At 44.1% G+C, this 27,349-nt stretch overlaps 1 protein-coding gene across 2 annotated transcripts; it reads left to right on the forward strand.

Annotated features, from left to right (window-relative positions):
- Positions 1 to 3,558: 3,558 nt before the first annotated feature.
- lingo4b (leucine rich repeat and Ig domain containing 4b) lies at positions 3,559 to 14,053 on the forward strand (the record flags this gene model as incomplete). 2 transcript variants are annotated; one of them, XM_084441669.1, is made up of 3 exons in its annotated part: positions 3,559 to 3,687; positions 11,881 to 11,995; positions 12,233 to 14,053. In XM_084441669.1, exon 3 carries the CDS (start codon positions 12,245 to 12,247, stop codon positions 14,051 to 14,053), a length of 1,809 nt encoding a protein of 602 aa, XP_084297795.1. In that variant the 5' UTR covers positions 3,559 to 3,687; positions 11,881 to 11,995; positions 12,233 to 12,244. The 2 variants fall into 2 exon arrangements, with proteins under 2 accessions (XP_084297795.1, XP_084297796.1); XM_084441670.1 differs by lacking the exon at positions 3,559 to 3,687 and adding an exon at positions 9,562 to 9,675.
- Between the last annotated feature and the right edge of the window lie 13,296 nt (positions 14,054 to 27,349).

The raw sequence follows: 27,349 nt of genomic DNA on the forward strand, positions 1-27,349 counted from the left end.
TTGCATTATGGTTGTTTTTCTTTTAATCCTGATTTAACCCTGATTTAAGCAGTTTTTGACACTTTAAAAGGCTTTTATTTTGAGATCCTGCATCAGAATGTCCTGAAGATCACTGGGTGACACCGCGAGTTTGTCTACTAGTACTCTGAAGTGGAAGTGTTAAGGCATTATGGGCAGTCTCCTTTTAATCCTAATCTGAAATTGCAGGAAACAGTAGGTCATGTTACGGCTCGCATGCCCTCGCCTCCACAACCGCCTCCCTCTCTCCCCTCTGGGCCCGCTGCGCGCTCGGGGCGTCCTACGCGCTCTTCCGCACGTCGCATCGGCCCAGGCATGCAACGCTCTGACTCTCCGGAGTTTCCCCCCACTACCGGGCGTTCCCCGTCTCCGGCCAGCTCCGCGGACTCGGCAGTCTCCTCCCACTCCGGTGGCGAAGAGTCGGATCCCGACATGCCCAGCACATCGGCCCGTGCGCAACAACAAGAACGGCGCGCTCGTCTCCGACGATGACGCGGGCGCGGCTCTACTCACCGGTTTCCTATTCATCATCACCACACCTGTCCCTCGTTCTGCAATCACCTTCAACCCCTACAAGAACCTGGTCTACACTCCACTCATCGCCAGATCTTACCATAAACTCATGTGGTAAAGTATAGCCTTGCCTACATCTCCTTACCTGTGTTTTGTAGTGTTTTTTCCCGTTCCCCGTTTGTGATTACTCTCACTCACCCTGCCTCCCCTCCTCATCTCTCCAGTTCCTGCCTGACCCACGCTTGTCCGATTACCCCGCTCCTGCCTGACCCACGCCTGTACGACAACCCTGCTCCTGCCTGACCCACGCCTGTACGACAACCCCGCTCCTGCCTGACCATCGCCTGTACGACAACCCCGCTCCTGCCTGACCATCGCCTGTACGACTACCACGCTCCTGCCTGACCATCGGCTGTACGACTACCACGTCCCCCTTTTTGTTATCTCATTAAATCGCCCCTCCGGGCTTTACCGTCCCTTGCCTCCTCCTTTCCTGTTGCGCCTGGGTCCCTAACCAAACCCTCACAAGGTCATATAGCACAGTTTAGAGTGCCTTTATTTTGAAATGCCACATCAAAATGTCGTGAAAATCACTGTGTGACACCTTGAGGTGGTCTACTAGTACTCTGACATGGAAGTGTTGAGGCATTATGGGCGGTCTCCTTTTAATCCTCATTTGAAATTGCAGGAAACAGTAGGTCATATAGCACAGTTTAGAGTGCCTTTATTTTGAAATGCCACATCAGAATATCCTGGAAATAACTGGGTGACACCCTGAGGTGGTCTAATAGTACTCTGAAGTGGAAGTGTTGATGCATTATGGGCGGTCTCCTTTTAATCCTAATCTGAAATTGCAGGAAACAGTAGGTCGTATAGGACAGTTTAGAGGGCCTTTATTTTGAAATGCCACATCAGAATGTCCTGAACATCACTGGGTGACACTCTGAGGTGGTCTACTAGTACTCTGAAGTGGAAGTGTTGATGCATTATGGGCGGTCTCCTTTTAATCCTAATCTGAAATTGCAGGAAACAGTAGGTCGTATAGGACAGTTTAGAGGGCCTTTATTTTGAAATGCCACATCAGAATGTCCTGAAAATCACTGGGATATACCCAGAGCCAGGGGTGGTCTGCTAGCTCTCTGGATTGGAGTAGGTGCGGTATTATGGGCGATTTCCTTTTATTTCTAATCTGAATATTAAGGAAATATAGTTATGACAATTTAGAGGTCCTTTATTTTGAAATGCCACACCACAACCGCCTTTCACTTCTTTAATCAAACCATCGTTATTTGACTTCACTACTTGTCGGTGAATGCGACGGTGATAAGTCCTTCCAAGAGAAAAAACGATGTACCGTAATGACGCTAAAATTAGCGCAAAGGGGAATTGGCTGTGGCCCACATGACTTGTATTTCCGAATTGAAGGCTGGCTTGACCGCAGTCATAAGACAGACGAACACAGCCATGTGGTGAGTGTTGTTTAACTTAATAACTTCTGCACCTGCGGTTTCACATCCACTTCTCTCGCTTCTCCTCGTCGGGAACAAACTAGCCGGCAGATGCTAAGTGTTCCACTTCAGGACAGACAGAGAACCACAAGGCCGCCCTGCTCCAATCGGAGAACTCGCAGGCAAGCAGATGAGGATTAATTAAAATCGAACGTGAGCTGGAGTCTCAATTTTCATGAGGGAGAGCCAACATCCGTAGCATCCTGAAAACACTATTGTGTTGTGAATAGGCTACATTAAATAATGTTTGAGATAAAAGACTGGTGTAGATCCTTATATAGGGCCTATTAGATTGATTATTTGAGATTGTTTACAATGAAAATATGAATTAATATAGGCCTACACACACCGATACCTGGAGCAATCACTAATTGGGCAGCTGGAACACTGGGGGCGGGGTTCTGTTCGGAGCACTATTTCTATTGGCTGGCGGCTCGGATCAGTATTTTATGTTAAAATTAGCCAAAACGTAAATTATTTAAAAAATCAGGCGCTGCCATGGTCTGTCTGGGATCCCTGCGGATACCTGTGCCAAATATGAATGCTATCAGGCCGACGGTGTCCGAGGAAAGTCCGGACAGACAGGCAGACAGACAGACAGACAGACAGACAGTCAGACAGACAGACAGACAGACAGACAGACAGACAGACAGACAGACAGACAGACAGACAGACAAAGAGTCGCTTAATGTAAGATGTAAGATATAATATTCTAAAATGTCTCTGGACTGGTGGATTGATATGAACTCACAGGGCACATATCAGCTGGTACACATCATGTTTAGACAGAACAGCATTTATCTCCCTACTGATAAGAGTCCAGGTTTGACTCAGGTAACTGGCCTTAGATGTAGAAACACATTCAAATGTGTTCTGGTCTGTGATGGGGGTGAATCCACAATAATGATGCTTTGTGCTCAAACAAAGATCAAATATTATGCATACATTGTCACCTGAATTAATTGGGTTAACAAATGTACCCCCCCAAACAACGATTGTTATTGTCAATAAGGGGACTCCAAGCTTTCAGAGAATGAATCTATGAAAGGCCTTGAGTTGTTCGTTGTTCCATCCAGCTGGTGTTTTACCTAAAGCCGGATATCTGTCTGACCCGTGGTCTTTCTGCCCAATAGCAACGTGCTGGAGACATTCCAGCACTCAGGCGAGCAGATAAAACCACAAATCCCGTCAGAGGATGACAGCGCTCGGATTCTGCCGCCATCAATGCGTACGTGACACTTTGAACACTTTCCACCCACTTGGCTGTAGCATTTCTGTGTCGTGGTGGTCATATATTCTATAGTTTGGACAGGTCGCAGATTCAGGCTTCTCCTCGTTCGCTGTGGAGTTGCAGCAGGATGCAGGCATGTAGATGAGACACGGATGCGAGTCATTTGAGAGCATCACGTACTACAAAGAACACGGCACAGCGGAGCAGGAAGGCGGGCTTTTGAAAGCGTCAGAAGTGAATCAAGGAGCCGACCTAAATTATGTTCAGTATGTAATTATCCAAGAACTCCCCCAGGGTGCTGCAGTAGTCGGGAGAAATTAATGAAGAACGACAAATCAAATTGTGCGGGGTCTCTCCGGGCAGATGTTTCAAAGTCCTGTAAAACACGACAAGTCCACCAGCACCAGAAATAAAAGCGTAAGTGGCAAGGAAAATGTTTCTACATCTTATAAAAAATGAATGCTGAAAAAAAGGGAAACCTTACTTCCTTGTCGTTGAAGTCTTGAGCAGGTGAGTAGCTATTGTTTGTTTTTTTATGTACTTTGTATCCTAACACGTTTACAATTTAGTTATTTTGTAAGTAGGCTACTGGTGCAAACGTATCCTAATATGTAGGCCTATCTCTTATAGTAGCCTAGGCTACCTCGCAAAAACTTCAGTCATTCAGAAATAAAGCGAGGTAGCAGGTATAGGTACCTGTGAACTGCCACACAAAACGTCGTCATGAAGTCTTATGCTATCAGCCGAGTCGATATATTCATGGGAACTAACCTATTTTAGACGTTACAAATGACTTTTTATCATTATCCCTGGATTGTGTACAGAGAGCTGATCAAGCGAGTTCTCTCCAGGATAAACTTTAATCCCCTGTGCGCGTGCCAAAATGGTGACTGCCATCCTCATACTGTTGAATCAAATACACGTTTCAGTCTAAAATATCCTTGTACTGTCTCAACTCCTGATAGCGTAGCATGGCTACTATTCTGTAGGCTCAAACAAATGTTCACATATTCTAACCTATTTCTAGACCTGTTGTTATTTTTAAATATTCTGGTCATCAGAATATATGGATATCAGAATGTTTCTGATGGTTATCAGAGAACCTTCATAATTTAATTTCAGATGCAGTAGTTCTATGATGAACTGGGGGATTAACATTTCCAAGTCGGAAGAGAGTCATTGAATAAGAATGGGGTTAGTATTTGCCTGAAAATGAGAGATAGGGACATAATGACAGTGATGAGCTGCAGCGACGGGAGAAGGCGGCGCACATCCAGCCAGAGTGCCGAGGAGTGCGTTTGCTTGGGGACCAGCCAAAGGGACAATTTAATCAGAGGCGCTTCATGCACAGGAAGTGTTTCAGACCGCTTGATAGAGAATGATTTATCTAGATTTTAATATGCAGACTCGGGGAATTGATCTTGGCTTTGAGGAATGAGGCCAGTAGCATTTTTTCCTTTTATTTTTTATTTTTATCAATGACTTTGTTTTGCTCGGTCACTGTGGCAGATGTGAACAGTCCAGCTTTCAAGCTTAACTCGGTGATTGTTCTGCTGCTGAGGGAGGACGGTTGACAGACCGACGGTATCACCCCAGCACGAGGGACAGACAAGGCAATCTGTTCAGCTGACGCTTTTAGCATCATATCTCAGGCCCTTGACAACATGCTTAGCTAAAAGCGTTGAAGCTGGAAGAATGTCCCACAATGCCTTGCATAGTTTCATCCACCCGGCCCTCACGTTGGGATTAACACCACGACGGTTATTTCAAAGTTAGGGGTAAAAACAATATTGGATAATGGACTCCTTTCACGCCAACTCTGTCCTGGGTTGACTGTCTCGGTAGAGATTGTTTTTTCTAGGCTCTCTTTTGTATTTCATCCCGGTAGCCTTCAACAAAATCCACTGGGAGGCTCCGTGCGTAAACAAGATCCAGGACAGGATCTGTGCCTCGCGGCACGTCGGGCCCCACACGCACCAGCGCAATTCAGGCCACGATGGTCATTAAAGTTCACCACTGAAGCTCTTGATTAGAGTTCTCCACTGAAGCTCTTGATTAGATAGATAGATAGATAGATAGATAGATAGATAGATAGATAGATAGATAGATAGATAGATAGATAGATAGATAGATAGATAGATAGATAGATAGATAGATAGATAGATAGATAGATAGATAGATAGATAGATAGATAGATGGATGGAAGGATACAGGATAGACAGACAGACAGATCGATAGATAGATAGATAGATAGATAGATAGATCGATATAGGCAGACAGATAGATAGATAGATAGATAGACAGACAGATAGATAGATACTGCATAGATAGATAGATAGATAGATAGATAGATAGATGGATGGATGGAAGGATACAGGATAGATAGATAGACAGACAGACAGACAGATCGATAGATAGATAGATAGATAGATAGATAGATCGATATAGATAGATAGGCAGACAGATAGATAGATACAGCATAGATAGATAGATAGATAGATAGATAGATAGATAGACAGACAGACAGACAGATAGATAGATAGATAGATAGATAGATAGATAGATAGATAGATAGATAGATAGATAGATAGATAGATAGATAGATAGATAGATAGATAGATAGATAGATGGCATCTCAGCAGTGGAAATTACAGAAAGGTTGGAAGATAAAAAATAATAACACTAGAACTCTTTAGTAGATGAATTAATAAGACCTGCGGTGTTATGAGTTTGGTATGAGTCACGACACCTGGATGTAAATGGCACAGTCCTGGGCTCTTCTGGACGAACAGCAGAAGCCAGTGGAATAAACGCTAGAGCGCTTGTGCTAGTTCTTTCTCCAACCTTGATATCATTACGGCATGTCAGCTAATTAGCCTATGCTTTTTGTGTTTGCATAGCTTATCTATTGTGTTACGCAAACAAAACATCACACCACTTAGACCTTATGTTTCATTCTTCATGCTGTAGAATATTGTTTAATGCAGGATGGAAAAAAAAAAAAATACAAAAAATAACAACTCAAGATCATTGTTCATCTGCCAAGCGATCAGTAAGAACAGAATGAAGTGGGGTGGACATGAATTACGGACACAGAGGTCAAAAGCGGATTGGTGGAGAGACCATGACCTCTGTCATGTGATCCATGTAGTATCTGACTGAACCAAGGTCATTACATTCACACAGAGAGCAGAGCATGGAATTCCATGGGACACCAGGAGCAGTCTGAATTCTGAAGCATTTTCTAAGCATTTAATTGTACCTGTATCTTACCTGTGCATATGGTAAATAAATGACCCTTGAAAGGCTTCCAGTCAGATGGAACAGAGACAGCTCTGACACCTCACCTTCCGCGTCATAATAGCCGGTCGTCTCCGTCTGAATCAAGGTGGGATTGTGGGCCGTTCTGATCAAGATTAGCGAGCGGCCCTGAAAGTGTGCCAAAGGGAAAAGCTCCATCTGTCCAGTAGTGAGGGGGAATTATACAGCCGAGCGCTTTTTCTGTGAAACACATAAATCATGACAGAATGTCATATTTTTTTTCTATTGTTTTTTTGGAAGCTGATTTGATTTGGGTGTTTTTCTCTCATAAAGCTGAATTGGACTTGTTGGGAACCAGTGGTGCCTACCATGAATGAACCTCATTATGACCGTGTCAGAACCCTTGTGGCGGGGCCCTGAAGTTTTTGTTTTGCCTGATGCCAACCCGAATCAAAATGCCAACCCCAATCAAACAGTATAGCCTACACATACTGTGATCCTGTATGTCTCTGAAACCGGTTCAGTGATTATAGCTGTAAGTTCTGTCGTGAAATCTGCCTCCTGACCAGTCAGACGACATTGACGTCCGAAACGAATTAACTTTCCTTTTAACATCCATCCTCAGACGGCTTTTCTTTCTCTGGTTTTACCTCGGTGGATCCTGCCTGTCGACGCCATGGATCCCGCCCGTCAATGCTGTTAGCTAAAGTGACCTCATTTGTCATGTCACTTCAGCGTCGCACAGTGACTAATTCCCTCTTCTCATTTATCTGTGCTATTATTAATGTGCACACGGGGCACTTTGAGCAAGCCCCTGAGTTAATTGTCTCCCGCTCGGAATAATGAATTACGAGCCGGTATGCGCCTCCCGTACTCAACTTGTCTCACAGACCAGATGCATTTGCGTGGGGCCGTCATTGTGACCCATGTCTGCTTTCAGCCAATGAGACCGTTTTGTCTGTGTGTATCAACACATAACCCCCTACGCATGCACGCACACACACACGCACACACACACAAACACACACACACACACATGCACGCACACACACACTGAATCAGTAATGGCTGGCTAACTTCAGGCTGTTTACCAGACCATGAACCCTTATCTCCTGGCAGACTCAAAGGAAAAACAGGCCTTTAGCATCTGAAGTGCAGTGCTGCTGTACTTTCCCTCTCCCCGGCAGCTGCTGCGCTCACAAACCTTTTAATACCCGCTTGCAGCACATTGGAGAATATCTCTGGGACCACTATACTGTAGCAGGTGCCAGGAGCAATAAACAAGGTCTTTCAAAGACACACGCAAACACCTAGGCGCACAAGGACACGCACACACACACACACACACACACACAATGCTCAGAAACACATTGGCCAGACTGAGGCTATGATCCCCTGATCCTGACCCTTGTTCCATTCCAGCCATGTTAAATTGGGGATTTGATCCAAAGCTCTTGTCTTGTCTCCCCCTGATAGGCTGAGAATAGCTCTTAGGCAAGTGTCAGAGAGCACAGCCGGCCGGCTGCCAGAGCGCCACACTTTCTCTCCGTCTGACCCCTGGGAGGGTCGCAGAGGGGGGGGGGGGGGGCGACGCCTAGCAGGGCTGTCTGCTCTGGTGACCCCACCCCCCCTCCACTCACAAACACACACTCTGAATGAACCATACCAGTGGAGTCTGCTCTGGTGACTGTATGCTCTGTGTGTCAGAGTACTATACAGTAGTATAGTCTTTCAGAGTAGTATGCTCTGTCAGAGTGCTGTAGTATGTGCTGTAGTATGCTCTGTATAGTACTGTAGTATGCTCTGTAGTGCTGTAGTATGCTCTGTGTCAGAGTACTGTAGTATGCAGTGTGTCCCACCATCATAGCTGAAAAAACATCTTTATTTTTTTTAGTCGATCAGGCTAGGCAACTTGGAATATGTATATATTTTAAACATTAATTAAAAGTTAATTTGGGAAGTGGGAAGAATGAAAGGTTATACTCTGGGTTCGACTATACTTGGCTAAGTATGATAATTAGCAGCAGCCCAAGGCAGGTCCATACCATGGGAGCCCGCAAGGATAAGACTGACACAGGGGGAGCTCTGGCATCTGTTCAGTGACTTAACACCACGAGAGCTGGGTGGACTTGATGAGTTTTGTGTGACGATTGACGAGTTTAAGCGGAGTGGGGAAGTTTAAAAGTTTCTTAAAAGCAACAGTGAGAAGTTGCCCGAAGCCCAAACAACGTCTGGATCTGCTGTAGGATCGTCTCAGTCAATGTCAATCAGATTCTGATTGAAACTGATTCTGAATCATTTATTTATGGATGTCAATATGCTGCGATATGCTGCAATACAATACAATACAATACCGTGTGACCGCAGAATCCAAAAGGGGAATGAAGAATTGATCTAAAATTTAAAAACTGTAATTTGATAGACAAGGTCAGCACCTTTGGTGTCCCCTGTCATGACCTTTGACTGGACAGTGTAGTTTTCTGTGGAGCCGTGGAGGGAGGATTCCTGTCTCAGTGTATCTGACTGGAGGGCTCAGCAACTGACGGTCCTGTCACATTAAGACCCCCCTCCCCGCCACCCCCACCCCCTGGGCCGGCTGGACATCTCAGACACCTGCCAGGCCCTGTCTCTCACAAGTGCACTCTGGGGGATCAACACGTTCACGTTGTGTTAGCTCAGCCCCAGTATTACATTCAAAGTAAATATGGTGTTAGAACGGCGCACACAGCTCCCTGGGTCTGAGCGCGTGTGTCTGGGTCCGGAGTCTCCCACACGCTATAAGAGACGGTAGCGCCTGTAGAAGAGAGACCAGGAGAAACAAGAGAACAGACGAGAATGCGCTGGGACTGTAGTTGACTCTATTGCGCTGGGACTCTAGCTGACTCTGTCACTCTGGGACTGTGGTCGAGTCTGTCGCTCTGGGACTGTAGTTGACTCTATTGCGCTGGGACTCTAGCTGACTCTGTCGCTCTGGGACTGTGGTCGACTCTGTCGCTCTGGGACTGTGGTCGACTCTCGCTCGGTGTGGAGGCCGTCTTCAGACCAAGCGGACTCGGAGCAGCTCTGTCTGCTTGATGGCGGACTTTTACAGACCTCCACTGCTGCATGTTTGAATCGGGAATTTGACTGAGTTCTATGTTTCTGGTAAGGAGGAATACACAGTTTGGAGTGTTTTGATAAATAACCTCTCTGCTTCCTTGATGGTGTGCAGGCAGATCTTTGTTTTGGATATGATCATGTTGCACTTGGGCTTTGGTGTTTTTGATTTGATTTCACTCGCATTTACAGTGTTACAGTATCAGTATCTGTGTTCATAGTTTTCTTTGCCACTGTGGAAAATACAATATGTACCTCTTATGTGGGTTGGAAAGGTGACAATTACATTTTTATTAGTTTGAAAGTATTAAGTTATATCCCAGAATTAGCTCTGATGTTTGTTTTTACATGTGATCCGTGAACAGTGTTGGATTTGAGCCTTTAATGCAAATGTTAAACTCAAAAGTTTAAGAGGCTACATAAACACAAGGGCATCCCTGCCCTACCGAGCCCCTGGTCCAGACCCACTGGGCCTATGTGGTCCTCACCTCCCTCCTCCCTCAGGGTGGGCTCGCCTCTCTCCTCCCTCAGGGTGGGCAGGGGCAGTAGGCAAGCGGGGGCTGGATGTTTATCAGATGAAAAGTATGTGCATGTGAGGAGTGGGAGACAAAAAAGTGCAGTTATTGCAGAAATAGACTCAATAACAATGATTAAAGAGGGGAGTTTAGTTAGTCTGCATTAATCTGAGATGTGGAGCTGCACTCTTAATCGTGACGTCTGCTTTGCACAGTGGTGCAAACTGCTTTTCTTAACTTGCTGTGTACTTTCAAAGGACAGGTTCAGAATTTAGCATTAGAAGCCATGTTAAAAGGTTATTAAAGATCATACAACAGCTGATATCAAAGTTTTTCAAGCGGTGTACTCTCGAGATAGAACCTGTCGTCGCTAACACACTCAATGGATGGTGCATAGATAAAATCCCTCAAAAACACCATGAACTCTCGCTTTCAAAGACACAAAACTCACAGAGTGGTCACTGATGTCCATTGATGTTCTGACAAAAAAAATCGCCACATTGTATGCTTCCGATCGGGTTTTATTTATCATTTAGCATAACTATTTTCACTCAGTATGTTTGTAAACTTCCGCTTAAACTTTGGGAGGTCTTGACTGAGTTTGGAGGCTACCGAAGAAGAAGAGCCACTTCCGGGTCAAATGTATACACAACAACAACAACAACAACAACAACAAGTTGAGAAGCCTCGGATTGCTTTGCAGCTGGTATATCATTGATAGTGTTAGGTAGAAGTGTTTGTTAATCAAAACAAATATGGAACGTGGATGAATCTAAACATATCTGGCTTTGTTGTCAATACAAATCAATGGATATAATATGATCAATAAAACCCGATCTGAAGCAAACTTTGTGGTGATTTATTTGTCAGAACAACTGACACCAGTGACCACTCCGTGAGTTTCCTGTCTTTGAAAGAGTTTATGGTGTTTTTAAGGGATTTTGTCTATGCACCTACTGTATGGATCCATTGAGTGTGTTAGCGGCGACGGGCTGTATCTCAAGAGTGCACCCTTTGATGAAACTTTAATATCGGCCGTTGTATATGATGGTAAATAACCTTATAGCATGGCTTATACTAACCTTATAACATGGCTTATACTAGCCTTATAACATGGCTTATACTTACCTTATAACATGGCTTATACTAGCCTTATAACATGGCTTATACTAACCTTATAGCATGTCTTATACTAGTTTTATAACATGGCTTATACTAACCTTATACCATGGCTTATACTAACCTTATAACATGGCTTATACTAACCTTATAACATGTCTTATACTGTACAAACCTTATAACATGGCTTATACTAGCCTTATAACATGGCTTATAGTAACCTTATAACATGGCTTATACTAACCTTATAACATGGCTTATACTAACCTTATAACATGGCTTATACTAACCTTATAACTTGGCTTATACTAAACTTATAACATGGCTTATACTAACCTTATAACATGACTTATACTAACCTTATAACATGGCTTATACTAACCTTATAACATGGCTTCTAATGCTAAACTCTGAACCCCTGTCCTTTAATTCCTCTGACGGCTGTTTTCCCCCATTTCCGAACCACTACAGAATAAGACACACATTTGTTCATCTCAAAGGTTTTCAAACTTGAACTTTTATGCATTCACCTTCATATCAATGATTATGGAGAACCGTTCTAATACATTTTGGTAGTGTTTAGCTCATTACTCTCTCTCTCTCTTTCTCTTCTCTCCAGGCATTTTTATGGATGTGTGTTCAACAGAAAAACATCTCCACCAAAGACCTAACTCCAGTCAGATCCTAAGTTGACCATCACTGGTTATGAAAACCCGCACTCCTACCTTTAATCGGTAAGACATTCTATACAAATGTCTACATTTTTCATAATAGCTCACCCTAGTTAAAAAAAAAAGGATCCGTAAACAGCTTTGATCTATTTAACCTCATGAGCATTGAATCAGAATCCGTTTTATTGCCGGGAGTTTGTTCTGGTCAACTGGTGCACACCACCGATGGGTAAACAGCATTAGAGAAGAATGGTTCCATGGTTCCTTTATGGTTGTTGTCTCTCCTGCCCCCTCTCTCAGGCAGGAGGAGAGATGTCTGTGGAGCCGGGGGTCTGGTGGTGGCTGTGGTGGGGCGTCCTGCTCCAGTGTGGCCTGGGCGTGCGGGCGGGGTCCTGCCCGCCCCGCTGCGTGTGTCAGCCCCAGACTAAGGAAGTGAACTGCTCCGGCAAACACATGACCTCGGTGCCTGAAGGCTTCCCCGGCGACGCCCGGCGCCTGGACCTGTCCCGCAACAAGCTCAAGACGCTGACTCGGCGTCAGTTCTCCGGCCTCAGCCAGCTCCAGGAGCTCGACCTCAGTGACAACTTCATCTCCATGATGGAGATAGAGGCCTTCCTGGGCCTGCAGAACCTCAGGACTCTCCACCTTAGGAACAACCGTCTGAAGATCATCCCCGTTGGAGTCTTCTCCGGCCTGTCCAGCTTGCGGCTCCTGGACCTCAGCGAGAACGAGATCCTGGTTTTCCTGGACTACACCTTCCGGGAGATGGTGAACCTCCAGCGGCTGGAGGCCGGGCGGAACGACCTGGTGTTCGTCTCCCAGCGGGCGTTCTCCGGCCTGCAGGGCCTCCAGGAGCTCCAGCTGGAGCGCAGCAACCTGACCTTCCTCCCCACGGAGGCGCTGTCCCAGCTCCAGGGCTTGACGCGCCTCCGCATGCTCCGCCTCTCCATCGCCGCGCTGCCCGACAACGCCTTCCGCCGCCTGGGCCGGCTGCGCAGCCTGCAGATCTCCCAGTGGGCCTCGCTGGACACGCTGGCCGCCAACAGCCTGATCGGCCTCAACCTCACCTCGCTGGTCATCAGCGGCTGCAACCTCAGCGCCGTCCCCTATGCCGCCTTGCGCCACCTGGCCTACCTGCGCTACCTGGACCTGTCCCACAACCCCATCGCCAGCGTCCAGCGCCACCTGCTGGGCGACCTGCCGCGACTGCAGGAGCTGCACCTGGCCGGAGGGACCCTGGCGAGGATCGAGCCGGGCGCCTTCAGGGGGATGGCGTCCCTCCGCACGCTCAACGTGTCGTCCAATCAGCTGGCCACGCTGGAGGAAGGGGCGTTCCACGCGGTGGGGAACCTCCAGGTCCTCAGGCTGGACGGGAACCCGCTGGCGTGCGACTGCCGTCTCCTCTGGGTGGTGCGGAGGCGGTTCCGGCTGAATTTCGACGGCCGCCCGCCCGCCTGCTCGTCTCCGGACGCGGTGCGCGAGAGGGAGTTCCAGGGGTTCTCGGAGAAGGAGCTGACCAGGGTGTTCACCTGTCGTCCCGCTCGCATCGTGGACCGCCGGCTCCAACGGGCCGCCGTGGAGGAGGGGACCACCGTGCTGTTCTCCTGCAAGGCCGACGGAGACCCGGTGCCCACCATCACCTGGCTGTCACCACACAACGCCCCGCTGTCCGCCACAGGCCGGGTCAGGGTGCTGCCAGAGGGCGCTCTGGAGGTGCGCTACTCCCAGGTCCAGGACAGCGGCGTCTACAAGTGCACGGCGAGCAACGCCGCCGGCAACGAGACCCTGTCTGTCAGCCTGCTGGTGAGGGGGCTCCCGTGGAACCGCACTGTGCCCTCGTTCGCCGAGGGGTGGGCGGAGCCGTCCCACCCCACCGCCAACGCCTCCGCCGCTCAGGTCGACAACCCGTACCCGTTCGATGCCAAGACGCTGGTCATCGCCACCACCATGGGCTTCCTGTCCTTCCTCAGCTCCGTGGCCATCTGCTTCGTCTTCATGTTCTTCTGGAGCCAGAGCAAAGGCCAGATCAAGCACACGGCCACCATCGACTTCGTCCCGCGGAGCTCCGTGGGGGGTGGGGACGGCGGTGACACCGGCAGGTTCACCATGAAGCTCATCTGAGCCTCTCAGGGCAGGTGGACACCTCACAGTACAGGGGCGGAGCTTTATACTGTTTAAACTGCTTGTTTTTGGACTGGACAGATTGATACAGATTACACATTGATATCAATGCGAATGCTCCCTTCAGCCCACATTTTTACACATCTCATGATGCAAGCGTGTGTCCTATATTTATTATGTCCTATTTTGACGGTAAAGTGTCTGACTGAAGCTGGTTTGTTTCTCTCAGCAATTATTTGATAGACCTAATTTTTTGCTTTAACAAGAATACTTGTTTTTGGTAGAATTTGTTCATACTGTACACAGAAAAACAGTAGGATCAAGGTTTATACCAGACATGTCAGGTTTGCTTGGTTAATCATGAACACTGTAGACATGTTCTCAGCTTCATGTTTCAACTTGCCAATACGGGTCAACCAGGCGTGACCCCGCTGACCCCAGAGAAGCTTTTTCTGTCTGCTGCCCACAGGGGAGCACTTCAGACTCCTCCGCATGGCTCTATGAGACGACCAAATATGCAAAACACAAGACTGTTCTGTAGCAGATGGCTATCGGTCAATAATCGGTTCCTTTCTATAGAATGATGTACTGTAGCCAAATAGCTATGATACAGTATCAGTTTCGATGTTAGAATTATTTCGTTGCTCACTGACTAGCCTCTCTAGTTTTAAGACTACATGGACAGTATTACTGTACTGTATATGTTTGAGACATGCTTTACGCGTGGATACTGAGGTAGCTGTTGATGACAGTGTCAAGTGGTTGATGACATGCTGTATATTCTGCTCTGTAAAGAATGTATACTCTTCCATTTCATACCTGTTTCAATTTTTTTCTGTTGTTTTTAAATCAGAATTTAATCATATGAACATTTCATCAAGTATGCTTAAACATGTTTTTAATTCATACCTTTATGTATCCTTATACTGTTAATTTTCCCCAATGTTCATGAATCATGATGAATTTAGGCTCAAACGTAGCATAGACACGTTTAACAAGGTGGACCAACTTGTCTATTCTATGTTTAGCCGTGATATCGGGTTGCAAAATATGTGCCTGAGTACCATACTCACCATTTAGGAGCAAAGACAAGCTGTCATCATCATCATCATCATCATCATCATCATCTTGTGAATTTAAATGTCAAATATATTGAGGTGGAGGGCGGGGTCGATGGTGGGGTGGAGGGCATGGTCATCCTTTGGGTTATTCTGTGGCTTTATCTAGTCCCAGTGTCACTCAAACACGTTATCAAATTTGTTTTGCTATCTCGTTTGTATTTGGAATGATTCCATGTCTATATAAAGCTGGCTCATCTATGCATTACCCTGAATGACTCCCCCAGTACTGTATGCTCATGGTCTCTCTTCTTCTTTAGAAAGGCGTACAAACGCGCACAACTCAAAAAATTAATAACAAGTATTGGGTGCCAGGTTCAATCCAATAACTTGGATTGGAAAATACCAGCACTCACTTATGATTTCTCAGTCTTCTTTTATTAAGGGCAGACACAGAACGCCTGGGCCTTCTTCAGACGCATATAAGTGAGTGCTGGTATTTTCCAATCCTCTCTTCTTCTTTGCCTCTATTTGACATTTCTGCAATTTCTAAATTGCTGTGAGAGCAATGTTGTTCCTTGCATAACAGACATCAATTAATTTCAGAAGTCTGGCCTTGTTTTTGTCACCTAAGCTCTGTGCAAACAGTGATGAATATGTTTGCCTAGTTTGTCTTAATTTTATGACAATTCTATAACACTTGTTTGACTTTTGCTGTGTGGGTGTGAGTAGTCCAGAATGACACAGCAGACTACAAGGTCTATGTTTCAGATCCACTGACCATCTCTCCGTCCAGACAACAAAGAAACCCACGCTGCTCTAAGGGGATTCTGTGAACAGAAAATTATTTTTCCCTCTCCTGCGTTTCCCCAGAATAACCCAGCAAAAAGAGATAATCACATGTATGAGCAGAGAGTTAAACCCTTCTGGATTACCTCTGCATGTCTCAATTTATTATATAGGTCTGTCTGGCCCCAACCTAGGGCCCAGCCTGGCCTATCATATCATCCTTTCCCCCCATGGGATGAAAGACAAAGAAGGTCAGATTAAGAGTGGCGTTTATAAGCCATTGCTTATAAAAAATTGCATTGCAAAAGGGATTAGAAAGCATTAAGGACAGTTTTCTTACTGGTGTTGTTTGGGACTAGAGAGAGACATGAATAATAAGCCCTGCTCAAGACTCACAGCACATCTATAATCAGTCTCTTTAGACGCATCCAACGCACCACTTTACCTCATGCATGCCTCCAAATAGCATAATTAAAATATGTTTTATTCTAGAATTGTTTGAAAAACCATTGTTTGGAGTTGGCCACTGAGGGGTGCCAAAGTCTGCATTTTGAGGACATAATACAATATAGTTTTCAGGCATATATGTATTTTACAGTAATTTGCAATAATCCAAAAAGTGCTGGGTAGGCATTTGAAGGGAAATAATCTTGTATCATCATTTTGTGAAGCTCTCACTGATTGGATTGTGTGTGTGTGTGTGTTGGGGGGGGGGGTTATGCCAAAGTAAATAATTAATTATTTAATAAATAATAATAATAATAATTGTTATATTATTATAAATATCACTTAATAATAACAATACTACTGCTACTATGCTACTACTAATAATAATACAAATAAAAATACAATAATTATTTTAATAACAATTATAATAATTATTATACTACTACTACTACTACTATTAATAATAATAATAATAATAAATAAAGGTAAAGTTTGTGTTATATTTTGATCATACAGTAGAGCTATGCACATGACACAATGACACAATACTATCATTCACCCTGACATGGGCATCAGCATATTCTCAACATCAATAATATTGATGCATCCAGTGACACACCCCCTCCAATGCACATCCAGCACAATGACAATACTTGTTGAGTAGTCGCCGTGAGGGTCCTAAAGTGACTGTTATTGACAAAAACCTACTGGCCAGTATAGTGGTTACATCACATCGGCGGTGTAGTGGTGACTAAAGAAGTGGGTCTACTCTGACTAAAGAAGTGGGTATATACTCTGACTAAAGAAGTGGGTATACTCTGACTAAAGAAGTGGGTATTCTCTGACTAAAGAAGTGGGTATACTCTGACTAAAGAAGTGGGAATACTCTGACTAAAGAAGTGGGTCTACTCTGACTAAAGAAGTGAGTATACTCTGACTAAAGAAGTGGGTCTACTCTGACTAAAGAAGTGAGTATACTCTGACTAAAGAAGTGGGTATACTCTGACTAAAGAAGTGAGTATACTCTGACTAAAGAAGTGGGTATACTCTGACTAAAGAAGTGGGTATACTCTGACTAAAGAAGTGGGTCTACTCTGACTAAAGAAGTGGGTATATACTCTGACTAAAGAAGTGGGTATACTCTGACTAAAGAAGTGGGTATTCTCTGACTAAAGAAGTGGGTATACTCTGACTAAAGAAGTGGGAATACTCTGACTAAAGAAGTGGGAATACTCTGACTAAGGAAGTGGGTATACTCTGACTAAGGAAGTGGGTATACTCTGACTAAAGAAGTGGGAATACTCTGACTAAGGAAGTGGGTATACTCTGACTAAAGAAGTGAGTATACTCTGACTAAAGAAGTGGGTCTACTCTGACTAAAGAAGTGAGTATACTGTGACTAAAGAAGTGGGTATACTCTGACTAAAGAAGTGAGTATACTCTGACTAAAGAAGTGGGTATACTCTGACTAAAGAAGTGGGTATACTCTGACTAAAGAAGTGGGTCTACTCTGACTAAAGAAGTGGGTATTCTCTGACTAAAGAAGTGAGTATACTCTGACTAAAGAAGTGGGTATACTCTGACTAAAGAAGTGGGTATTCTCTGACTAAAGAAGTGGGTATACTCTGACTAAAGAAGTGGGAATACTCTGACTAAGGAAGTGGGTATACTCTGACTAAGGAAGTGGGTATACTCTGACTAAAGAAGTGTGAATACTCTGACTAAGGAAGTGGGTATACTCTGACTAAGGAAGTGGGTGTACTCTGACTAAGGAAGTGGGTATACTCTGACTAAGGAAGTGGGTATACTGTAGCAGAAATGTTACCGTTTTTACATTAGTGGTGTTTTAAACAGTGGGTATACTCTAACTAAAGAAGTGGGTCTACTCTGACTAAGGAAGTGGGTGTATACTCTGACTAAAGAAGTGAGTATACTCTGACTAAAGAAGTGGGTATACTCTGACTAAAGAAGTGTGAATACTCTGACTAAGGAAGTGGGTATACTCTGACTAAGGAAGTGGGTATACTCTGACTAAGGAAGTGGGTATACTGCAGCAGAAATTTATTTATTTATTTTTACATTAGTGATGTTTAAAGTCGCACTGAAATGAAAAAAGCATTCTGTCCCATTTTGGTTCACATAATTGGTCATAGTGTTCCCCCTATTCAAAGATGTATGCCAAAAAATTAACAAAATTCTAATTTTGTTGTAATCTTATATCAAATCTTACTTCCTGGAAAACGGTAGGTCACGTGCAATGACGACAACAGGTACCTTAGATTTCAGGCCAATAATCTCACGACATACACCCGTCAATCAACACTATCATTCTATCGAATCTGTCTAAAGTTCTTAAAACCTGTCCACTTGTCAATGTTCCAATCAAATTCCTCTAAACATATGTCCTACCCTCATAGCTTGTTTGCGTCGGAAATACGTCAAACTACGGAAGTTAGATGATCTCAAACGTCCGTTTCAGTGCGATTTTAAAGAAGTGGGTCTACTGTGGGTCCATGGATAAAGATGTGGATCTACTGTGGGTCCATGGATAAAGAAGTGGGTCTACTGTGGGTCCATGGATAAAGAAGTGGGTCTACTGTGGGTCCATGGATAAAGACGTGGGTCTACTTTGGGTCCATGGATAAAGAAGTGGGTATACTGTGGGTCCATGGATAAAGAAGTGGGTCTACTTTGGGTCCATGGATAAAGAAGTGGGTCTACTGTGGGTCCATGGATAAAGATGTGGATCTACTGTGGGTCCATGGATAAAGAAGTGGGTCTACTGTGGGTCCATGGATAAAGACGTGGGTCTACTTTGGGTCCATGGATAAAGAAGTGGGTATACTGTGGGTCCATGGATAAAGAAGTGGGTCTACTTTGGGTCCATGGATAAAGAAGTGGGTCCATGGATTAAGAAGTGGATCTACTGTGGGTCCATGGATAAAGAAGTGGGTCTACTGTGGGTCCATGGATAAAGAAGTGGGTCTACTGTGGGTCCATAGATAAAGAAGTGGGTATACTGTGGGTCCATAGATAAAGAAGTGGTATACTGTGGGTCCATAGATAAAGAAGTGGGTCTACTGTGGGTCCATGGATAAAGAAGTGGGTAGGTCTATACTCCGTATGCAGGTACCTCCGTATTGCCAACCCTCCACTACACCACTGCATCACATAGCCCTGTAGTTCATATCTAATGGACTAGGCTTCCACCGCTGTTAGCTGTCTGGTTTGATCGCATGCATGGCACTGGCATGACAGCTATAGGCCTGGAGCTATCCTTGCTCAGTTTGGTTAGTCCATTCACTATAAATGAAATTATTTTGATAGGAAGAACAAGACCTCGCAGGGCACTTTTTAATGTGGCTATAGTAAAATAAATACATAATAAAGATTCAATTAAGGGATGCGCACAATAAGGACAAATGTGAAATATGGTTCTTTGTTGAATGGAGCAACAGGTTTTCATGTAGGCTACAGTAGCGTAGGCTACTGAGGCGCCGTGCACCACGCACGGCCAGGAGACCAATACCTCCCTCGCCCTCTCTTGCCTAGATCAGACCCCTCTCTGGTGGTTTCGAGATGCCTGTTACTCCGAGTTCCATATGCGATTGGGACCACGTCCGTTGAATAGGCTATATCAAGACGATCGATAAACTGCAATAGGAAACTGCGGTCAAGCCAGCCGACAAGTCGGAAATCATAGTCAAGGGTCAGGGTATCATCGTATAATTCCTTATTCCGTAATAATTTCAAAACGAATAAACGGTAAATCGACCATAATTCTGTTTTTTGTGTCTAAACCAATAATGGAAACACCTCTTCCAAAATGGCCTTTTTTTGGTTCTCGGCTCGTTCCTTTTATCATTATTCCTTTTGGGACTGAAGAATGTGCCCACAGTTGTCTATCGCGGTATATTCATTATTTGGTTTCGAGCCGTGAAATGGATAAATGAAATCACGTGGTCTGTTGGTCACGTGGCCCAGTCTAGCATCACGGGAAGCGAAAAAACGTGTTCAAACATTACAAAATAAAAGTCCATTGCATTGAATGGCCATCTTTCAAGGTTTAATTAACACACAAGTAGCGTATATATATATATATATATATATATATGGATGGATTTAATGTACACACTATTTTATTTAGTTAAAGTGTGGATTAATAGCCTGGAAATAGCAAGTGCTGTTGCCGCGCTGGTCAGTTTACTACGATGACCAGCAGAAGTCCCTGTTTAGCAGGGGTGTAGTGGTGACTAAATAGCCTACGTGGGTAAACTCTGAGTAAAGAAGTGGGTATATGTTACAGTTTTTACATTAGTGGTGTTTAAAGAAGGGAATAGGCCTATACTGTGGATAAAGAAGTGGATAGACCCCATGAAGACCCTCCACTACACCACTGTTGTTTACCATATCTGCCAGAGCTGGTATCCATACTGTGTCGGTCTGTCATCTGTTACTATCATGGCTGCAAAATGTCCTCAAACTGATATGAGGAAATTAACTTGATAAGTCGCGCTGTCATCCTCCCCAGACACCTGTGTGTGAAATGGACCAGTGGCACAGTGACATGTAGCGATGACACTATATGTAGTTTTACTTCAATGCGTGCTGTACTTATGTATGGATGTTTTTATGTGAGTATAGGTGCCTCAGCATCCTGAATATGTAGCAGAAATATCCCCATGAAACACAATGCCGATCACTGTCCGTTTTGTTATTTTGAGTGATATAACACAACTCTCAGCTTGTGCAAGTTGAGAGGTTTGCCCTCAGTGAAATAAGAGTTATGACCAAATTCAATCATCTTTGTAGGCATTAACAGTCAATCTTGGAATTCACAGTGAAATGTAGCTGCAGGCTCCGTGATGTGCTATTATGGATATACATACCCGCTGTGTTATGTACATGCTATAGCTTTGAATAAATAATCCCGGGGGTGAGATATTAGTATATACAATACTGTTGTCTGCATTTACATGTGTGGTGATGTCATATCAATCAATCAATCAATCAAAGCTTTATTTGTATAGCGCATTTCATACCCAGAGGCAACACAATGCGCTTTACAGAGAACAAGGGAGGTGGGCATACGACCCACTCTCTACATATTCCAGAGGGAAGCAAAAAAACAGTAATCACCCGGGGGCCAGATAAGTGAGCTGTAAAAATTCTTCCCTGACCCCTCTCAACAAGGCGATCGAGCAAGCTCCAGGAGTATGTTTGTCTACCGGCCAAGAACATTTATAAAGCAATACATTAAATTACATTTCAGAGTAGGAGAGGCTAAAAGCATCATAGGAGAGAGAACATTCTACAGACATGCTACGACATCCACAGCAGACACGGGGGTATCTATCGGACTCCGGGAGGTCTGTTGGTGACAGTGGGGCATCCACTGGACCTGGTTAGAAGATAGGAGGGAGAGAGAGAGGCACTAGGGAGAAGGAAGGCAGAACAGGGTTAGTAGCACATAGAGCCATACAGACCACACAGATATTGAAACAGGCAACCTGGGGCAAGCTCCTGGAGTATATTTGTCTAATGGCTAAGAACATTTAACAATACATTAAATTAAATTTTCAGAGCAAGAAAGGCTAAGAGCATCAGGTCCAGGCCTAAGCCGGATGTGGAATGATGTGTGTCTGTGTGTACGTGTGTGTGTGTGTGTGTCTACTAAATACTACGATATCCACAGCTCCGCAGCTGACACTGGACCTGGTTAGAGGATAGGAGGGAGAGAGAGAGGCACTAGGGGAGGCAGAAAACGGTTAGTAGCACACTGAGTCATTGAAGCAACACAGCAGTCAGAACAGAACAAGCCTGTTTCAGGGTAACCAGCTTCTGTACACTACTTGATATACATATATTGCATAGCAGGATAAATACCAATGTATACAGAGGATTCACATATACACTAGATAGTCTGACACACTAGATATAGTGGCACTGTATACATTAGTTGAACTCATCCAGGTGCCGGCTGGCTTGTGGGAAGAAGCTCTTCCTGAGTCTGTGTTTGCCATATGTGTGCGGTACCTTTTCCCTGACCAAAGAAGAGAGAACAGTCCATTGCCTGGGTGGCTGGGATCCTTCAGGATTCTGTTGGCCTCGGTCTTGCACCTTCTAGTGTAGATGTCCTCAAGGTGGGGGAGTGGCCCCCTAAGGTACATTCAGTCGACCACACCACTCTCTGTAGGGCCTTGTGATCCTGTGTGCTGCTGCTCCAGACTGATAAATGTAGACTATATTTTATCATCAGTACATTGATAATGTGGTCTGCCCTACAGTAGGTGCTAAAAGCTACCTAGACAACTACTGTAGGTTATTGCTGGTGGAACATGTCACACAAACTAGTTCAGGAGGGTTAAACTTCCTAGGTCAGACAAATCAGATCTAAAAGACAGATCTAAAATCAGGATTGGCTCTTCCTAATAACAATCCACACAGGTGCATGTATGATTGACCCAAGATATGTAGGAGCATGGAAGGATCATCACCCTACTGGTGCCTATGCTAGTGAGCTCAAGTAGATTAGGTCAAGGTCAAGATGTAGGCTAGGGGTTATTCATGGTGGGTAGGGTCTATCAGAAGGAGCTCACATCATCCTGGGTTCTTGGGGTCTATCTGAAAGAGTAGGGGTCATCCTTGCTTGCAGGGTTTGGTGTTAGGCCTACCCTGCCTGCAGCAGCAGGATCATGAACGCCTCAAACAGGAGAACAGTTAGCTGGAGGAGCCTCTTTGCCCCAAGAAGTAGATCATGTCTGCATCTCGACTGTCCCATATTCAATGCATTCACCAAAGAACCCTGGGTATAAAGGATTCATTTAATAAAGTTGAAATTTAAAAGCAAGGCTTTGGTTTTGTGGTGGCCATGGGCTTGTTTAAAACTCCAAGATTGACTGTTAATGCCCACAAAGATGATTGAATTTGGTCATAACTCTTATTTCACTGAGGGCAAACCTCTCAACTTGCACAAGCTGAGAGTTGTGTTATATCACTCAAAATAACAAAACGGACAGTGATCCCCATTGTGTTTCATGGGGATATTTCTGCTACATATTCAGGATGCTGAGGCACCTATACTCACATAAAAACATCCATACATAAGTACAGCACGCATTGAAGTAAAACTACATATAGTGTCATCGCTACATGTCACTGTGCCACTGGTCCATTTCACACACAGGTGTCTGGGGAGGATGACAGCGCGACTTATCAAGTTAATTATAGATAGATAATTAATCCACACTTTAACTAAATAAAATAGTGTGTACATTAAATCCATCCATATATATATATATATATATATATATATATATATACGCTACTTGTGTGTTAATTAAACCTTGAAAGATGGCCATTCAATGCAATGGACTTTTATTTTGTAATGTTTGAACACGTTTTTTCGCTTCCCGTGATGCTAGACTGGGCCACGTGACCAACAGACCATGTGATTTTATTTATCCATTTCACGGCTCGAAACCAAATAATGAATATACCGCGATAGACAACTGTGGGCACATTCTTCAGTCCCAAAAGGAATAATGATAAAAGGAACGAGCCGAGAACCAAAAAAAGGCCATTTTGGAAGAGGTGTTTCCATTATTGGTTTAGACACAAAAAACAGAATTATGGTCGATTTACCGTTTATTCGTTTTGAAATTATTATGGAATAAGGAATTATACGATGATACCCTGACCGTCAAGGTCCACCCTTTATTTCGTTTTGCGCGTCCACTCGCGTTATTGCGGTAAAGAGCTTTTTTTCGGCATAACACCAGGTTGCCGCTGTCGCTTTAATTTAGGTTACAATCGAGTCAACTTAAACTACTATGATTTGATTCATAAAGTGAAATGCCGTTCTGATGTTGCATTTCAAAATAAAATATAAATACATTAATAAATAATAAATAAATAAAATGTCTTATAAAACCTTGTTATGTCCCTGTTTGTTTTGGCTCTCTGTTCTGTTTGTCTCTAGTCTCGCATAGCCAGACCTATCTCCACACTTCGTTTACGCTGTGGCAGCGCCGGAGACAGGTCTGGCTGGACATATTACCATTCTGCAATAGGGGGAAAAAACGCAGTATTTCTTTAAACCAATCACAGTCGTCTTTGGCGGAGCCAGCCCCGGACGCAGAGACGGTGCTCTTGCAAAATTGTCTGGATCGAATCTGATTGGTGCCGAGAGAATCTCTCGGCCGAATCAGATTAATTTGCGACGCCACTGATTGGGCAGTGTGACAACAAATGACAAGGTTTATTGCCAAAACCTATATCCGTTGAGTCAGACTAGTTTGTCTCTGACCCCCAGGTGTTCCTAATCCATCAGTCTCTGATTGCTTATCATCCATCTATAAAATCCACCTGTGTACTGTATTATTATTTATCACCTGGCATTAAATCATTTTCTTTAAAGGACAATGCTCGTTTTTGACAACCTGGACCTTATTCACGACATATTATAAGACGTTTGACACACCGAGATCACTTTGGTGTAGTTCGGAGGCATGTAGAAGAAATGTAAAATCCAGCGCGAGCCAGTATATGCATGTAATGGCGGTGGTGGGGGCACCGAGAATGCAGTTTCTAAAAATCTATTTTCTGCCGCGAAACGGTTGTTTTCATCAATCTGTCTTGATGAATCGCTTGTTGTGCTTACATAGAGCATAGGCCTGTTGTGGTTTTTCACATGCCTCTGTAATATGATCTTTAGAAACATCTTTAGACACGAAATAGCTTCCTCACTTGCTCCAGCACGCATGCGCACAGCGTGCTGGAGCAACGATTGCACGCTGTGCGCATGCATGCTGGAGCAAGTGGGGAAGCTATTTCGTTTCGAAAGACGTTTCTAAAGATCATATTACAGAGGCATGTGAACAACCACAACCAACCACAACAGGCCTACGCTCTATGTAAGCACAACTAGCGATTCATAAAGACAGATTGATGAAAACAACCGTTTCGCGGCAGAAAATAGATTTTTTACATGGATATACTGGCTCGCGCTGGATTTTACATTTCTTCTACATGCCTCCGAACTACACCAAAGTGATCTCGGTGAGTCAAACGTCTTATAATATGTCGTAAATAAGTTCCAGGTTGTCAAAAACGAGCATTGTCCTTTAAAAGGCAGCCTACTTTGGTTGTTGGTCTGAGAGTTATTTTGAGCACCATACTTATAGTTATGGTTGGTTCTATCTAGTGTTTGTATGCAGACTGTTGCATTCCTCCCTAGTCTACCATACTGCTGCGGGAGGAGGCAACATACCTCCATTTTCAGGTTAGAATTGACATTCTGATGTGGCATTTCAAAATAAAGGCCCTCCAAAATGTAATATCCGCTGTTTTCCTCAATATTCAGATTGGTATTGAAAGGAAACCACCCATAATCTAAGACCAATTCCACTTTGTAGTGGTAGAAGACCACCTCAAAGTGTCACTCAGAAACTTTCAGGACATTCTGAAGTGTCAATTCAAAATAAAGGCTCTCTAAAATCTCACATCAGCTGTTTTTCTTCAAATTCAGATTGGTACTGAAAGGAAACCACCCATAATCTGAGGACAATTCCACTTCAGAGTGGTAGCAGACCACCTCAGCGTGTCACTCAGAAAGTTTCAGGACATTTTGATGTGGCATTTCAAAATAAAGGCCCTCCAAAATGTCATATTTTTTGTTTTTCCTCAATTTCAGATTGGTATTGAAAGGAAACAGCCCATAATCTTATAACAATTACACTTCGGATTGGTAGAAGACCACCTCAGAGTTTCACTTTGAAATTTTCAGGACATTCTGATGTGGCATTTCAAAATAAAGGCCCTCTAAAATCTCATATCTTAAGTGTTTGATATTGAGCTTTTAAAGAAAGCATTTAAAGCTCAATGAGATAACTTTTTTATAGTTCAATATTCACCTTTACTTGCTATTAGTTTATGAATTGGCCTTACCAAGACCCCAACACTCATTTTCGTGACATGAGACTGCATGAGACCCTGTGAATTTACTATTTTAGAATTTCGGTGCACTGGCTAGTACACTGGCGGGAAATCTTGTGGTGGAAACAGAAGTGACACGTTTTGCAAGTCACAATATCAGGAAGACAACAAACATTTTGCCCCGCGAAACAAAATCTACATGCACATAAAAGAAAGAAAACCGGTACTTACCTGCATTGAAGCCATCCTTCCAGAAAGTAGCTACAATCTTCCAATCCAGTCTGCGCCACGCGCGTTTGTTATCATCAACCCCCCCCCCCCCCCCCCATCGTTACAGTGAGTGAGTGGGGGATTGTGGGAAGTGTGGTTCTTAAAACGCAGTGCCGATTTAATCACGACCAGAAGGGCTGCCAAAGTGCCAAGTTATCTCATGTAGTAAGTAAGTAAGTAAGTAAGTTTTATTTATATAGCGCCTTTCACAGCACGAATGCACAAAGCGCTTTACAATACAAATAACACATAAAAAGGAAGAAAGAGCGACATACAAAATGCAATACATACAAAATACAATACATACATGTAGCTTTAATGGCAGGGGATAAATAATAATGCAGTGCTATTAACACAGGTGGATTTTATAGATGGATGATTAGCAATCAGAGACTGATGGATCAGGAACGCCTGCGGGGTCAGAGACAAATAGAACAGAGAGCCAAAACCAACAGGGACATAACAAGGTAGACTAACAGTTTTATAAGACATTTTAGAAGACTTTTATTTTGAAAATGCAACATCAGAACGTCATTTCACTTTCTGAAACAAACCATAGTAGTTTTAGTTGACTCGACTGTAACCTAAATGAAAGCGACAGCGGCAACCTGGTGTATGCAGAAAAAAACTCTTTACCGCAATAACGCGAGTGGACGCGCAAAACGAAATAAAGGGCGGACCACTTGACTGTGATTTCCGACGGCTTGACCGCAGTAAAAAAGAAGGGGAAGAACATAGCCTATAGCCTAAAGTCTTTAATTATTTCGGTGACAGAGACAGCCAGTGTATCGCAATA

Source organism: Borostomias antarcticus (genome assembly GCF_949987555.1).
Source record: "Borostomias antarcticus genome assembly, chromosome: 8".
Lineage (NCBI taxonomy): Eukaryota > Metazoa > Chordata > Actinopteri > Stomiiformes > Stomiidae > Borostomias > Borostomias antarcticus.